At 32.7% G+C, this 18,332-nt stretch overlaps 2 protein-coding genes across 2 annotated transcripts; both read left to right on the forward strand.

The window, feature by feature from the left end:
- Positions 1–5,019: 5,019 nt before the first annotated feature.
- Positions 5,020–5,722, forward strand: LOTGIDRAFT_175114 (hypothetical protein; the record flags this gene model as incomplete). Its single annotated transcript, XM_009055451.1, has 2 exons — positions 5,020–5,247; positions 5,609–5,722. The coding sequence occupies 2 exons, from the start codon at positions 5,020–5,022 to the stop codon at positions 5,720–5,722; spliced, it is 342 nt and encodes a 113-aa protein (XP_009053699.1).
- Positions 5,723–10,508: 4,786 nt separating this feature from the next.
- On the forward strand, positions 10,509–15,385 carry LOTGIDRAFT_239424 (hypothetical protein; the record flags this gene model as incomplete). The annotated part of the gene is made up of 10 exons (XM_009055452.1): positions 10,509–10,568; positions 10,680–10,870; positions 11,283–11,482; positions 11,861–12,061; positions 12,530–12,699; positions 13,790–13,953; positions 14,260–14,338; positions 14,682–14,838; positions 15,036–15,079; positions 15,275–15,385. The coding sequence occupies 10 exons, from the start codon at positions 10,509–10,511 to the stop codon at positions 15,383–15,385; spliced, it is 1,377 nt and encodes a 458-aa protein (XP_009053700.1).
- Positions 15,386–18,332: the final 2,947 nt, after the last annotated feature.

Here is an 18,332-nt window from a genome sequence, read left to right on the forward strand (position 1 = left end):
ATTTGTGCAACCTGTAATATCCTACTTGCACACATTACATCTGTGTATATATTTGTTATTATTCAGTTACGATAAATCTTTGTGGTTAGTAAATCTTATTGATCACAATACTCTTTAAGTGCACGTGGCCACATTCCTCAGAAAGCGGTCAATTAAAACAGTCGGTTATTTCACACGTATTTTTACCTACTTATTATTGACGGGCGGGTGTGGGTAGATAAATGAGAAAAATAACTGTTAAGTTTATTAAAAGAAATCATATTTTACAAAACATAATTACTAAGACGTAATTTAATAATTAAAAAAAAAGCTACCGCATTTTCAAGCTGATTAAGATACAACGTAGCAACGTACTGTGTGCATGGGCTTGAAAACATTGACCGCGGAATCAAATGTTTTTCTTATCTGGACATTTTGCACCTAGAAACCCCAACCACACACACACCACAAATGTTTATTATGTGAAGGGCATCTTGTTCTGAAAACCCCCATCTACCCTATCCATAATCCCCCTGCCCCCCTATTTCAGTGTTTATTTGAAATCTGAAGAGTTATCTGCGTATGCATACGCCCAAAATTATAATTCTTCATAGCCCGAAATAGGAATAAAGTCTTCGGATTCATTCAATTTTCAGAGAGGATCAAACACAAATGAAGAAATATTTTCAAGATTAGCATTTTTTAGTAATATAAGATACACATATGTTAGGTATTCAAAATTGTGTCGGTGTTTCTTCTAGCAATTTGTAAAGTTTATAATTTCCCTCGGTTTTTTTAAATGTTAATCTAAAAATAAAGTTTATTTATTTGGCTTGCCACAATAACTTGGCCCACCAACTTGGAATGGAATTGCAAATCTTTCAATTAACATTCTGTTAGATTAGATGGAGAACTTCTGTCGTTTGTGTTTATTTTTTATAACAGATTTTTCGTAGATAGATATAAGGTTAGAAAATAACAGTGCAAACTAGAGAAAAGTTGGTTAATCCTATAACGCTCATAAAATTTATTTTTGTCATTTTTCTAACATTATATAAAATACCTCAAATATGATCAAGTATGTTGATAATAATACACGTTGTTGGATTTAAAAGATTATGATTTTTGCTTTTGCATAGTCTCGATTGTGTCAGCAGCCCATAACCACGCTATTATCTTCTTCCGGTGCATGTTTTAATGTCATAATATGCCATTTCTTCTACTGTATCCTGTATTTAGTTTAATTGAAATTAACCCAAGACGCAATAAAAAAGTACACATCATTGAATGATATATACCCAAAACGAGGCGAATTCATATCATTATTTCATGTATGGATGATATTGTGAATGATGAAAAGATCCCAATATAAAAACTGTATTTAAAGATTTGAGATGTGATTCACCTGTTTCGAAACTTTACCAAATGAAATTAAAGATCGCACACAGCTGCAGAATACAGCATCTCTCCCTGCATATATCACTTCGTCATGAAGTGTGAAAGCCTATTTACATGTCATATTCAATTTTTCCAACGTGCTGTACATACATATTTTGCACGTTTGTCAACAATCAAATTGTAAGAAATCAGAAAAGCGTGTATTACGGATTCAAAGGTTGAGGATGAAAACTTAACAAGGAATAAAATATTCCCTCCCTCAATTATTACTTAAAAGAAATGCTAAGAAAAGTTTATATTGACTCAGCTGTAGCAGGTTTCACAGTGAAATAAACCAGTACAGCAGAACTCTACAGAGATACAATTCCTTCGTCAATTCCGGATTTCAATCTCAAAGGCGGTTTGGATCGATGACGACAGCGTAATGTTTATATCCAAACGTCGGATAATTAACTTCTTGAAAGCGACTACAGTCAAACCTTCCATCGCACGCTTTTTTTTTAATTGCAGTAGAACTGGACGTCCAATTTGAATTATGGAAATTGAGCTGTATTCGTTGGTAAAAGATAATACGACTTATTACTTTTAATCACCAAGTAGATTGATTTGATAAATCAGGGCTAGAACTAGAACCCTATAAATTTTTAACGATTTATTCATCAAGGGGAAGTAACATAAATATTTCACATTCAAAACTAGGTCAATGTTCTTGGCAATTTCAGAGACAAATGGAAATTGATTGGAAAATATTGTATATTCATTGAGCAAATCTGAAATGGTGAACTTAATGAAATAATTGTCAATATTATCGCGATGTCGGCTAAAGAACAATTCAGACTAACCACTTCAAACAGATATAAGCATGTTTGTTTCTTCCTTGATAGGAAAGCGTAACGAGGCATATTGAGGCATGTAAACGCCATAGGCTGGTATTTGTGGAATATTACTGCTAATAAAAGGAAGTTGCCAAATATGGTATTAATCTCTTTTATAGTTGAGTTTTAATGATACTGAGAATGATACCGAGATAAAATGGCTGTGATTTTCATAGAAGTTGAATCAAATTATTTTTATTTTTGTTGAAATTAAAGAATTTTTAAATTTTAATTCAATCCAAAAGAGAACATTTCGTCCGCAGTTAAGAATGTTACGGAAATAAAACATAAAAAGTGACAAGAGGGAAGACATCTTTAAACATTTTTAGATGAAAAATTGTTAAAATATATTATGCTATAAATTAGATAGTTATATAGACCACGTGAGGAACTCCACCTAGAATCTCTGAGTGTTGTTCGGTACAAGTATTTTACCTGGATAATATAGTACACAAATGATAAAATAATTATTGCATTCCACTTGTTTTCTACTACTTCTATTATTTCCTGATGTGCCTAATTTCTTCCATGTAACTTTCGAATTCTTGAGATGAACATAACATGGCCTCATCAATTGTTATATATTTTATACCTTTCTCAATTTAGTTGAGTTAAGCGAGTACAGTATGCCAATTGGCATTATTATTCTATACTTCTGTGAATATTTCAGTCGCTGTATTCAAAAATGCTTTTTGTTTCGTACCACTCTCGGAATCCAAGAGATAGTGGAAGCTGTGAACTCGTACAAGAACACTCGGAGAAAGTTGGGCTAAGAAAACGTATGTGTAACGTGAAAGAAATAAAACGAATGTTTAATGGTGTATTTTTGTAACTGTTAAAGAGCTATTGTTGATTGAACTAAATGACACGACGGTTCAGATATCTCCACATGAAAATAATGTTTAACATTCAGCCATTCAATGAGGTTTTTTAAGTTAGTTCTAGAGAGAAACTTCGGTGTGTATAAACAAAATAAATTGTAATTTTATAGATTTCAAAAACTGAACAGGACGAGTATATCTTCTGTGTAAAGTTTCAGGAGAACGGGTAGTTAACAGTGTATTAATTGAAGGACTTCCTATTCGTTTTAATTTCTTAATGCGATATAAAAGTGGGTGGGACTAAAATATGAAATACCTGCCTACTACAAGTATATCAAGCTGATTGTCGTAATTGTCATGATAATACCACGTGACTTGACGCACCGATTGACCCCACACTAGCTGGCCCAGGAGCAGTTCTGTCATATATAGTATGTGACATTGAGGCTATACTATTGACGAAACATAAACGGTCGTGAAAGCGTGAAGCCGTCAAAACGAATCTGGTCATCGAAACAAGAGGTCGTAGAACAGTGCAGGCTACAAACAGGAATAATTTACGGACAGTTTTTACAGTGTAACAATAACAGTTGTATAGACAGGAGGTGTGGATTATTTTTAAATTTTCATTTTTTTATCATTTAGATAGTGCACTTAAACGTCTGTATATATCATGTTTAGAAATTACATTTCATTTAACAACTTGCATTTTCGTAGTTGCGCTATTGAAGTTATAAGAATGCTATTATTGTACTTACGCCATGAAATAACAGCCGTGATTCTCGAACATGTTTACAAAATCTATAAATGTGCACCAAAAAGTAACGGTTATACAAAAATCAATGATATTTTAAACCTTAAGTAATTAACCGAGATATTTTATAGAAGAGTTCGTGCGTTGCCACTTCACGAATTGAATTGAAAGCTTTTGTTGTGTAACAGTTAAAAGTTTCAAATAGCAGACTTCTTCATGAAGATATCGCACTTTGACGAACACAAGTAAATAAATGTACTGAAAAAATACGCGTTCTACCGTAACGCGAGGAAAAGTTTTATGAACGTTAGTGCATAGGGTCTACTCAAGGAAAATACAAGCCACTTTTACTATAGACCAGCATTTTATTTCAAACATTGCACTTTTTACACATGAAATATTTCATATTGACGCGGTTATTTTACAAAAGCAGTATTGTTCTATTAACATTTTTGTGGTTGAAAAAAAAGGCCAAGTAAATAAAGAAGCTAACATACACTATCTTCTTTTGTATGTTGAAGAGTTTAAATTTCAATTCAAACCAAAAAAAAGCTGATACATGAATGAATTAGAAAAGGCGGAACCGTAATAAAAATAAAGTTAAGTAAAGATAAGTAAAGTCCTTCTTACTATGGTATTCGAGGAAAAGTGGGCCAAGTTTTAACCAAATACACGAGAAGACGTGCCTTTAGCTCACCGATTGGTTCGTAGTTTAAAATAGGCGGACGGGCGATCAGTATCTCTCGTTGAATGCCACCTATCCTTTGACCATGGGCTAACGCGTTGGTAAAAAGCCCCACGAGAAGGTATTATAACAGTAAAATCGTACCTTTAATAAGTCTCAAAGAGAATTCGACTCGGTACAGTTCGTTTAGTTCATTCTTGTGATATGATGTGTGCGGTAACATCTTCGACGCGTGGTTCTCCAAACATTTCGTTTATTATTATGTATAATGATAGAGAAGTAGGTGTACTGATCTGACCCTATTGAAACATTTCTACCTGTTACTCTCATCATTTGAGGACTTGTCTTTTAATACTGTAACTATCTCTACTTTACAGGTTACAGCCGATGGTTATCTCAATAGGACTATACTGACAGTTTATTGTGTGTAAAATGGTGTAGAATCTTGTACCAATTCCTATTTACAACAAAACATTTCCAGGTTTTAGAAAAACTTGAAATTTTACAATGGCAGAGTCAGCATTACGTAGAATTGTGACAAATGGCAGATCAGTGTGCAAAAACAGTGTAAGATGTTTATTTACGAACGCTACAACGACTGCCACTGCGACTGCAGAAACCGAGGCATTGTCCGATGTAAAAAGTTTCGAGGACTTACCTGGCCCTAATGGTGTGCCTATATTTGGAACTGGATTGAAATATTTAGTGAATCAAGGACAAATGCATGAAGTACAGGTAAGAGAAAATTCGTGTTTTTTTTTAATTAAATTTTCACATACTTACATATGGTAGATATGAGAAACATGTGTAGAGGATATAATGTCAATAAGGTATAGCCTCTATAACAGGTGTAGATTTCTTCTGTTTAAATATTCCAACTCTTATAGATTCTTTTCAAATACTTTAACACTAATAGATTCCCATTTAATAAATTTATTCTGATCTCGTATAGATATGGATTTCTTTATTAGCATATAACTTTTCTTAATGCTTCGTTTTCTCCTTAATATTCTTCTTTATGGTTCTCTTTCCATCTCAGTTTTTCTTATAGCGAAATGCTTTTGAAACGATATTCCATTTCATTCTTCATTTCTAGGTTTTGCACTATCCATCCTATACTTTTTATTTTATATCATTGCTCCTCCAAATACAGAATTCGTATCTTTATCTTTGTATAGCAAAACTCTTCAATTATGCTAAAATACTTTAAACTGCTATTTTTGCGAGCTAAAATACTTGATATTGCTAATATTGCTCGAATTTTAAGGACGTAAAACAGATACCTTCTCTGGCTAAAATACTTTTCATTGCTACTTTAAAAAAATAATAATACATAGTTAAAGTATTTTACATTTCAAAAACTTATAGATGTTCAATATTTTCGTATCTTTATATTGCAAGTCAGCTAAAAGGAAATATTCTCGGAACATAGACCCTATGCACCAGGTTGACCGTTTATATTTGAATAAAGTGCTGGCTATGTACCTATAACAATAGTTTTACCAATGAAGTATACAAACCGAATGCCCTTTATGAATAGAAGGAATAATAGCAAAAATATCAATACCTTTGATATAAGTATAATAATATATCGTACTGAACCGTTTACATTCATCTTATTACTCAATGAAACGTATATAGATATACGATCAATATAACTACACTTGAACAATGTTTTAATACCAGTATTCTATAAGAGAGAGAAAATCGACAACGAAAATAAAATGTTATCGTATAAAAACTACTCTTTACATCCTCTATTGACCTCAACTAAACTAAACATGTATACATTGTACAGATAGAAATAGTCGATGGCTTTTCAGAAGAAAACGTGCTCTAATAAAAGATAAAATCATTTGAATGCATGTAACCTATCTTGAGTTGGAACAAATACTTTATCAAATTGATGAATAATTGGGATAATATGTAAATGAGTTATTGAATAATATTCTAAGAATAAAAAGGTAAATATTTGACTGTTCCCCATCGCCCCTGGCTAGTGACATAAAGGGCCGTGGTTGTAACCCTCAACATGAAATTCCTTCCAAAGAACACAATATTTACTTATAGATAGCTAACTTTAAACACGAGAAAGAGAAAAGTAATTTTGATTAGATTTGAGGCTATTTTAAGAGATGAAACATGTCTTATAATGGCAATATCCAGTAAGAAACAAAAGGATATATATGTAATAAAAATCTTGTAAAAATCTGATATATGTATTGTTAGTGATGAAAGACATTCTTATCTCTTACATATTCCCCTTACACTCGACTGATAACTTTCATTTGACATGAACAATAGTTTTTACATAGCTATGATACTAGCCTACTTCATCTACCCCGTGGCAAATACAGTCGACAGACAGCCTTTACCAGATCTATTTTATATAAAACTCGCATGATGTAAAAAGAGCACAATGTGTAAAGAACATGTTAGTGGTAGATAAGTTGAACAGGTGAATTCAAACTGCCAAAACGTCAGTTCCACTGTCAGAAGAAGAATTTCCCCGGCTTCACTTTTACCTCAATTCTAGACAAGACCAAGTGTTTTTATTAATGAATGTCAGCAGGAGAAAATAATGTCAATTCCAAATAAAGATATAGAGAAGAGGGGCCAGATGTGAAATTCAACAAACCAAACAAAACTTTCAACTCGCAGCCAAAAAATGTTAGTCTTGTACTTCAGCTGTGGCTTCCGATACATGGAAACCTGATGGAAGTTTGGAGGTAATTCAATAAATAGTTGAAACTGTACAATACTCAGATATGTATGTACTGCAGTAAAGTATGTAGATGTTATGGTAAAGATAAGAAAAATAAGTAACAGTACTCTTCCTTACAAATATCTGGCATCAACCTTACCTCACTTAACCTCCTACTCTTATCTTATTTCTACACATATTTGTGGTTTTTAATTACACAACTAGTAGATATAGGTTAATAAGATAATAACTTTATATTTACTTATCTTACTAGTCAAATCGGCCATAGTTACTTAATTAATCACATACATTTCATAACATAAAAAACCTGTTAAGAAAAACGTATTATACAGGATTTGATTTGTGGTTGATTATAAATCATTAACTGTGAAGGACAAAAGGTTTCCAGATAAGAGCTTCTGTTTGTGCCTTCCTTTAAAATTTTGATTCATAAAATAGAATGGAAAAAGAATTCGGAAGCATTAGAGAAGAGATGAATCTATATTCTTCCAACCACTTGATGGAGGAATAAAACAATAGCAATGTAAAACGTAAATTTAGATTTAGAAAAAGACCGGCTTGAGAATTTAGGCGTGTTTATCATTTACAGAGAGTCAAGATTCATTTCTACAATATATTATAGATCCACAATGGATCTGAATAAATCATATAACATCTATTGTTGCTATCATAATATCATTTCATTGTTCATCCTGCAATCATCTGTAGAAAAATACTATAGTTTTTGTCAAAGTGGTGGAGTTCAGTATGCTATGATGTCGACGACAGATGTTTTGATGATAAGAAGGAATAAAGAGACCACGGGAGGAAACTAATCATACTTTCTATTATCAAATACTTCACCATCTGCTTCATACAGTATCTTCTTATCTTCTAATGTTGACAAATGATTTCAAATCGAGAAAAATTTCCTAAGGATTCTAATTCCTGTAATTATCTTGAAGTACACCCCACAGATTTAGCGTATTATTAATTCTCTTTCTTAGTTCTATATTCCTAGTTTCAATAAAAAATATTATGAGGGATTAAAGCACACTCTGTGTAAATAACATTGTTTGATATTATTGAATGATGAGTATATGTCTTTTTTATCTATTGATCACGTTCCATCAATGTTTGATATCACGATGCACCAATGTTCGATATATTGATGCACTAATGTTCAATCTCTTGATGGTCACCAAGGTTCAATGTTCATCATTGATGTGCACACAATTTCGATCTCTTGATGCACCATTGGTCGATCTTCTGATGATAATCAATGACAAATCTCTTGATGATTACCAAAGTTCAAGCTGCTGATGCTCAACATCCTTTCTCCTAATCTCCTAATAATCACCACAGTTCAATCTCTCGATGTTCACCATTGCTCGTGCTCAATTTTTCGATAACCAATTTTCGATCAATCGAGCACCATTCTTCGATCTCTACACCTTTGTTTGATCTCCCCTGATCAGCAGTGATCACAATCAGTTCTACTTAATCATTAAATCATCAAATAATGTTGGTCAAATTTAAAACATTTTTTATATAGTGTATAAATCGCAAAATACTTTGAAACCTTGACCTAGTCCGTCTCTCTTCTTTTTTTTTAAATGTAAGAAAATGTGAGCCAGCAAAACTGTTGTAGATTTAGGAATTAATGTTAACAATATCATTCAAAGTTCTACATTCATTGGGTAATCCTCAGAATAAAAACTGGCTTTTTTCAAAGTTGCCGTTATACGTTTTTGTTCCTTTAGTTTAAATATACAAGCACTAGCGTGTACCAGCTAAGATGATGAAGGTCAACAAGGCCATCCTTACGCCTCAAGTAGAAAAGTTTTTTTTATGGTTGTCTATACGCTTCTCCTTTCTCATTTATCCTCAAGACAAATATGGCCAGTGAACACAAAACACGATTTTACGCGACCGCTCATCACTAGCTTGTTGACTCAATCTCTACAGTTTTTACAGATCAATTTGGCATTTGTCAACTAAATTCCATACCTAGTTGATCTAGGAAATTAAATAAAAGCATTTTTTTATTAACACATACTAGCCTTTTTGACTTGATAAAGATGTGATAATTAAACACAGTATAGAAGGGTTAGCCAGGATGTTAAAAGGGAAAAGAATTTTCTCACAATTGCACATCAACTCAAACCATAAAATAAATAAAAAGATGGTTGAGGTCACGTGTGACTAATTAATTTATTGTTAAAAGATAAATAAATACTTGTTTTAGCTTATAACAGCTAACTGAGGCTAAGGAGTTGATATAAGCTTAGTTAATAAGAGTTTAAACCAGTTTTGCTACCTAACCACTACCTTTCTGTAGCTATCTGGATGATTGTATTGAACACTGTAATGACTTGTATAATATAAAGGTATCCCCTATCTAGTCTTTGTGTTACCTTTACAATTTAATCTGACATAAGTCGCCTCAAATACTACTTTCATAGATATAATCCATGAGGTATTTAGTTTCAAGCGACCCCTTTTCTTTTATTCGTGCGGTGTCAACTATATACCACTTGTGCACGTTATTATAGCTCCATCGTCAATTTGGAAAAGCCAAAAAGAGAAACTTTCTTTCATTGCGCATTATGATGTAAAACTGCATGCCACATAATCTCTAATGATTGGTTATGTTTTGTATTTGATAAGTTTTGTATATTCGAACAAATTTCCTTCTAAACAATTCTATGTCGTCATGAATCAGAGATTTGACCGATTATAATTTATGAGTAGAGATTTGTATAAGTTTATATATCTACTGTTTACTATATACTATTGTTGACATTATTATTAACTCTATTGACATTCAAAATATCAATGTATTTCTCTTTATATTGGCAACAAATTGCGCATAAACCGGGCCTCTTTTAAAGTTGGTTATCGATAGGCAATCAGCTGTAACAACAATCTTCGGCTCCCCAAAGACTCTGCCTATTATTTCATATTATCTGCCGTACATGCAGTTTTATTGGAAAATTACTTTATATAAGGTAGTACAGAAGATTGCCCCGATACTACCCCTTTATACTGTATTTTTTGCATATTTACAATGAAATCGTTGTATCAAGGTTTTTCTTTCATCTTCTTTACAAGAATTCTCTTTAACGGTTGTAGACATAATAAAATGCAGCTGATGATGGTAGTGGTTTTATGCTCCACCTACAAGAAATACCTCAAATCCAACATGTTATACTAGCTGTTCACCTTGTCAGCTTGCTTCTTCTACCATAGGAAAATATCTTTACAAGGTATTTTCCTCAAATGGCGTAAAATGAACGCCTGTTCACCTTGTCAGCTTGCTCCTTCTACCATAGGAACATATCTTTACAAGGTATTTTCCTCAAATGAACGCGCGCATTTTTTTTGTTATCAAAGAATAGTTTGTTGTAGTCGAAAATGCTTTTTGCATTATATGTTTATAATCCACTTTTGTCTTTTACAGAGAGGGTTTCACAAAAAATATGGTAAAATATTTAAAGAACGGCTGGGACCTGTCACCAATCTATCAATATCAGATCCAGCTTTGGTTGAAGAAATCTTACGAACTGAGGGCAAATATCCATTCAGACCACCTTACCAATCGTGGGTGCTTTATAATGAATTATACAATAGAAAAGGCGGAACAATGACAGCGTGAGTATTATATATATATAGAAAATAAGACTCGTGTTAAAGTTTTGCTTTGGTGACCTGGTTTTGTATAGGTTTCTGTACCTCCAATCACAGACACATAACGACATGTCCAAAATGTCCAAAAAAGCCATTGTAATAGTTTACCAGTTTTCATGTTTTATTTTGGTTTGAAATGTTGTAAATATGATTTATTATGACTAAAATGTAACATAAATATGGTATATAATGAGTTATTATAATGTACCTTAATTTTTGACAAGATATGACGCACCAGTACATCACCGGTCATTAATATAACTATTGTATAGACTAGAGATACACGTGGATATAGCACCTAGTATATGCATATCAGTCAAAATACATTCAAAATCTAACAATACAAAATACAGCACATTTCTATCTTATTTTGCAGTGATGGTGAACATTGGAAAAAATGTCGAAGTGTCATGAATCCAAAATTTTTACGACCCAAAGCTGTTGGAGAATTTGTCGAAGGCATAAATGGTGTAGTAGCATCATTTGTGGATCGTCTCAGGTTATTGAAAGATGCGACAGGAGATGGTGAACCTATACCTCATTTACCTAACGAACTGAGCAAATTTACTATGGAGGGTAGGTGGACACTATGTCAACTCTGACACGTGGTCAGGCACTTGCCGACATTTAACTTCAAAACCAATAGCTTAAAGAATATCCTCTGAATTATAAAACTATACGACGCATTTGAAAACCAGTAAACTGCTATTAGTTTCTGAAGAATGCAGTATAATTCTATTTTGAACAGGAAATGTATTTTGAAATATTTCCCGAGTAAAGGCTAATGAAGAAACTGTTAAAGAAATGTTTTGTATGTGTTAAAAATGTTGGTCAATATTAACTTTACAGATATAGGTCAATCTTCCTCTAAACGTCACTTTAAAACACCTTTTTATAATGTATATTCTAACATGGTTTCCTTTACTTACCTTTGTATAATATTTTCAATTTCAGCTCTTGGTTGGGTACTATTGGACAAAAGATTGGGGTGTTTAGAAGAACACGTCGAAGAAAAAGTCCAAAATTTTATCTCCTCAATAGCTACCATGTTTTTAACTGGACATCAGTTGATGATTTTCGCTAATGTACATCAAAAATTGAACACGAAACCATGGAGAAACCACGTGAGATCATGGAACACAATTTATGAAATAGGTATGAACAATGAACAATAAAGTATTTTACACTCCGCATCAATATGAACGAAGTGTTTTGTTACTTTGAGGTTTGTCGACGTATCATTGGATTTAACTGATAGTCTCTATGGTATGTCGACATTAACAAATTATTGAATTACATTACATTAAAAGTCTCGTCAGTGTATATTGATCGTATCTATTGTTTATGGATGGTTACAAGGTATTTGACGTTAACAAAATATTACATTATACACAATCTTAAGTATTTCTTTAATTAATATTGATAGTCTATCGACTTGAGCAGAGTTTTTGGTGTTAACGAGTTATATTTATCAACAAAATATTAACCTGAATTGTTTATCGACGTGAACAAAGTATTTCATTTTGTCAAATCTCTCTATTGTTCATGAACAAAATGTTTCATTATACTGACAATTAACTTAAGCTTTCGCATTTTTTGAAAGATTTTTTTTTTAAATTTCAGCACAGGACTATATTGATGAAAGAATGAAAGATGTCGCTGAAAGATTAAGCGGTGACATAAAAGAAGGAGAAAGGGTAGATTTTTTAACGTATTTAGTTGGGAGTGGTAAATTAAGCCGCGAAGAAATCTATGTGAATATTACAGAGGTGTTATTAGGTGGAGTGGATACGGTATGTAATAATATCCCCTTCATTCTCTAACTTTATGAATTAACTTTCACACACACAATTCTCTTTACGAAAAAATAATTTGTAGAGAAAAACTTTCAGCACCAGAGATTTTGAACACACACAACATTCATCGAGCTTAACAGAATACCCTTACTGTCAAATAACACTAATATAGTTGTAAAAATGAAAATGTGTTTTAAAGATTATATTCAAGTCGTCAATAATACAGCGTGTATGTATCTTATGCTTGGTTTCGCTAAATAAAGCACGAATAAACAAACATTGTGGTATAAAGTGGCGGGGTTTTAGAACTAGTCAAGTAGAAAATGATATATTCTCTACTTAAAACATATTTGAAACGTTCACACTAATTTATGACCTTCCCTCATACTATCGAAATATTTGAAATAACCTTTGACTGTTAAGACGTAATTGTACATATTATTACCTTCAATAAAAACCAATATTGACAGTTTTTTCTCATTTTATATCCTTCTTCATCTCAAAATTGCCAAATATTACCCTGAAGCAAGATTCCAACTAAAAGATCTATAAATACATGATTTATATTCCATCATTTGAAAAAGACTCTTTTATGGATGTCTTAAGATTTGGTACGCCTTGACCCCAGTTAAAAGAGTTCACTTGAAATATTTGTGTTTGTTTTTGATAAACATGTCACTTTAACTCCAGTACACACAACGTTCACCAAATTCCCCCCTTTTAGTTGGATATCAACATCGCTATATATGTCTAACAAAATATACACAAACCTACTTTAACAGGTCATAAAAAGTGAGTTGATTGACAAAGTGCATTTGTATCTCAATCTTTTTCATGAGAAAAATGCAATCAAATGTGACATAATTTAGCCCTAAATTTGAGAATGTCACATATAAGATATGTGGTTTCTTCACAAGTTATTTGATTGGGTGGAAAGTTGAGTGATGATGGTACACTTCACAAGTAACTGATGTTTAACTCTTGACAATTTATCTCAAGGTCTTCTGGATAAATTTGTCACATTATTTATGTTGTACTGTTTAATTGTTCTTAACCTGCCATTCAGTATATTTTAATATAATTACAGGCAGCCAACTCCTTCTCATTTTTACTGTATTCATTGGCTAAACATACTGAGTCTCAAGATATATTACTGGAAGAGGTCGACCGAGTGTTAGGCGGTAAAGTGTGTTCTTATGAAGACCTTCAACGTATGCCATATTTAAAGGCCGTCGTTAAAGAAACTCTACGGTAATTATAAAGTCATATAAGGAGAGTCTCAGGCCGAAACAAGCTTGAAAGTAGGCCTATCCGTTGCAGTCGGAAACCCAAACTGAATGTAAAACAGCTGAAACTGATGTCAAATATGATTTTTCAGTCGTCAGAGCACCCAGGTTGACAAAAACCAACCAGATTTCCTCTGATGCTGCCAATTTCAAGAACGTCCAATTGGTCTGGCATACCACCAGTTAAAAAGTCTACACGTTACCTCGTTTAGAGTTGAAAATCAAGGAATTGATTTGTATAGATATGAAAGATGTCATGTATTTATTGTAGACTTTATCCACCGATTCCTATTAATGCCAGAGTAATGCAAGAAGATACCGTCATTGATAATACTCTAATACCCAAAGGAGTAAGTTTACCTTAATATTTCAATATTTAATGTTCAATATAACAACACATGTTATAGTCCATATCATTACCCTACATATTATGTAAATAAGAGTAAAAAAAATCAATTTTTTAAAACCAAGTTGACGTTTCTTTTTTATAGAACGTAATTTTGGACAAGATTTGATACCGTTATAGACTATAATTATGTATATTTGTATAGAATCTTGTCTGTTAGTTCTTTTGTTCGCGTAGGGTATTGAAATGTACAGACTTCAGAGCTCTTGGCATGGTCCAAGTACCGCATATATATTATCAGTTTTCAGAATATACCAGGGACTTATTCCACCCCTTTTTACTTGTAGACTATTGTGTTACTCAACAAATACACAATGGCACGAGATGAGAAGATATTTACCAATCCAGACAAGTTCATACCAGAACGGTGGTTACGAGCTGAAGCTAAAGATTGGCACCCATTTTCTAGCATACCATTTGGCTATGGAGCTAGGAGTTGTGTTGGTAAGTTCTTTCTTATTCTTTTCTGACATGGTCTTTACGTGTTACGTTGCTTCTTTTATTGGAAACCTTATGTGGATTGTCCGCAATAGCTTAGTCTATGAAAATAGAAGATGGGGAGTATATATTCTACAATAAAAGTGGCCCTTTATGACTTAATAGCTATTATTAGTCTTCATGATATACCTTTATGTTTTCAGGTCGTAGAATTGCCGAAACAGAAATCTATTTAGCAACAGTAGGAGTAAGTATATAATTATATTGTTTATTGTATACGTAACTCATAATAATAAGTTTTTTTGGGATGTAGCTGTTGCATTAGATGTAGATTGAGAATTTTAAAGTGATCATCTGGTCACAATAAAAAGTAATCGTTTGATAGGCACGAAATGCTTTCTCCCACAACAATACTTTACAATATTTTCCTTTTTATTTTCAGATTTGTCAGAAGTTCCGAATGTCTGTTAGTGATAAATTTGATATTAAACCATCAGTTCGAACACAGTTAACACCAGGACCAGAGTTACCCATTTTGTTTACTGAACGATAGGACTGGGATAGATAGCGTCAGGCGGTGGTCATCTCTTCATCCTCCACAGGTCGTTCTCCTTCCCAACCAACTAGTGTGACAGTTACCTGGGACAGTATACTATATTCGACCTACACGAGCGTTTCGTGGTTATTGCATGATATATTCAGCTAGAACAACACCCCATCAACATGTTTACCACTAGAAATAAACGAGGGAAGACAATCTCAGGGTGGCAAACTTATAACTCAATTTATTTCTTGAAGTCACATCACTTCATTTATTTATAAGTGTTATAGTTAATCTTGTAACTTTGATAGCTTCAGTGTTAAGAAAGGAAGCATGTTGCAATATTCAGACTGTTTAGCTAGATTACCAGCTAATTAATCCATAAGCAATAATATGAATGTGATTATAATTTTTATTTGACTATCTGCTGTAATAGAGCAGCTGTGTTGTTATAAAGACTTCTTGTGAAGAAGCTACTAGCCAAAGACATGAAAAGTCTAGATTGACGATATAAAAACGGGTATAATATATGTTTAATATAGTGCCATGTACAAAGTTTATTGAGGTATTTAAGAAGAATTCTTCAAATGAGACTTTCAGAGACATAATGTTCTGTTTTTAGCATACTACTGTGACATTTTTACACTGTACATGATTGAACACGCCGTCTACCTCCATTATAATGTATGTGTATAATATCTAGATATCAACAACTAGTGGATAAAAACCGAGAAATCTCAACTTGCTTACATTGGTTCAACTTAATTCATAATAAAAACAACTGTGAACATGTTACAAAGAACACTGTACAGTGGAATGAGATTTACCCATGCATTTTAAATTGGACAGTCTAGTTTGACCTCTCTGACTATAGGAAATATGTATATATACAATGAAATGCTCACAGAGGTTGAAAATTTAACGTGTCTAAATACGCTGTCAGTATTACACTTTGTTTTTTATCTGCAATTCTTATGTGTATACCTCTACCTTCTCGTGTAAATATCATGGTATTTTATTCACTATTTAATTATACAAACTTACAAAAAATAAATTACAATGCTCAGCCTTCAAGTGTCACTTCTCAGTTTACTAGATAGAAATGACAGATAGCTAGTTTTTACAATGTATCTATATAGTCATGGATTTAGTCTATTTTACACAGGTAATGATAGATAGAGTTCATACCATATAATAATTGTTGAATTAGCATTATCTTTCATTTCTATTACAGTTATAGTATTTGACCCAAACTATAATCTCAGCTTCAGATAAAATCAGCATATTTATCATGTTATGAATTGAAACTGATAACTAAAAACCAGCCACTTGACGTCTCATTTTAAAAAGATAGCTTGCCAGGCAAGGTAACATACGCCCACTGGCAGCTGTCAGAAATGATTAAACAGTCTTTAGTGACTACAGGGTTGCACAATATAGCTAATAGAGTGAAACGTCAAGTCAGACACGATATTTCGGTGAAATATTATCCGATCATCGCGAAAATTGATAGGGATCATCTTCATAATGACATTGACATACAAAATAAAAATCAAAAGAATCTGTAAAGCACGAGTTGCACACTATAGCTAATAGAGTAAAACGTCAGGTCAGACACGATATTTCGGTGAAAAATTATCCGATCATAATGAAAATCGATAGATCATCATGAAAATCAATAGGGATCATCTTCATAACGACATAGACATACAAAATAAAAATCAAAAGAATCTGTAAAGAATTGTAGCCTGTAGAGTGAGCACGAGTTGCACAATATAGCTAATAGACTAAAACGTCAGGTCAGACACGATATTTCGGTGAAAAATTATCCGATCATCATGAAAATCGATAGATCATCATGAAAATCAATAGGGATCATCTTCATAACGACATTGACACATAAAATAAAAATCAAAAGAATCTGTAAAAAATTGTAGCCTGTAGAGTGAGCACGAGTTGCACAATATAGCTAATAGACTAAAACGTCAAGTCAGACACGATATTTCGGTGAAAAATTATCCGATCATCACGAAAATCAATAGGGATCATCTTCATAACGACATTGACACACAAAATAAAAATCAAAAGAATCTGTTAAAAAATTGTAGCCTGTAGAGTGAGCACGAGTTGCACAATACAGCTAATAGAGAAAAACGTCCCCCCTGGTTTCTCCTTCGAGTTCGATCATTAACACAAATATGTGTTTCAATCTTTATTATCGCTAAGGGCAATAATGTGATATGCTCTCTCCTAGCTCAAAAATGCAGCGGAACACCTGTTTTACCTATCCCTACAACCTACTGTACTGTATTGTACTGTGCAAGACTATGTCCTGAAGAATTTGGATATGCATTAGTTTCACTATCTCAAAGAACATAGTTAGACATATTTTTGACATGTATCTTGACTTGTATTTGACATGTATCTTAAGAAACCTAGATAGATATATTATATTTAACATGTATCCCAAAGAACATGGGCAAATATACCCGTTGTACCTTTATCGAAGAACATTTGCAGATATTTTATTATTGCAAAGAACAAAAGAAGATTTATCGTGTCTTCTAATTCAAAGAAGAAAAATCTATCTCAGTGAAAACAGATTTAAACGCACATGATTATCACTTTTACACATTGCAAATAGACATAATAAGGCATCTTGCGTTTACTAGCTTGAATATATAAAAGATCTAGCCCCTTTAATCGTTTATATAAGGGACTCAAATTAATGTAAGTCATTCTTATAGAGGGTATATTGTACGGGGTTATTCAGTATGAATACTGAATACAGGTCAAAGACTTAATACACTACAATGATTACAAACGATCATAATAAAATGACGGTTTAAGCCAACAAAACCGTGCTTTATGATGGGATTACTGTGTAAGGGTAAACATAACCTTTACCAACTTATAGACCTGTTTTAACCACCATATAGCATAAGAAATATTGGTGAAA

This window comes from Lottia gigantea, assembly GCF_000327385.1.
Source record: "Lottia gigantea unplaced genomic scaffold LOTGIsca_241, whole genome shotgun sequence".
In the NCBI taxonomy this organism is placed as follows: domain Eukaryota; kingdom Metazoa; phylum Mollusca; class Gastropoda; family Lottiidae; genus Lottia; species Lottia gigantea.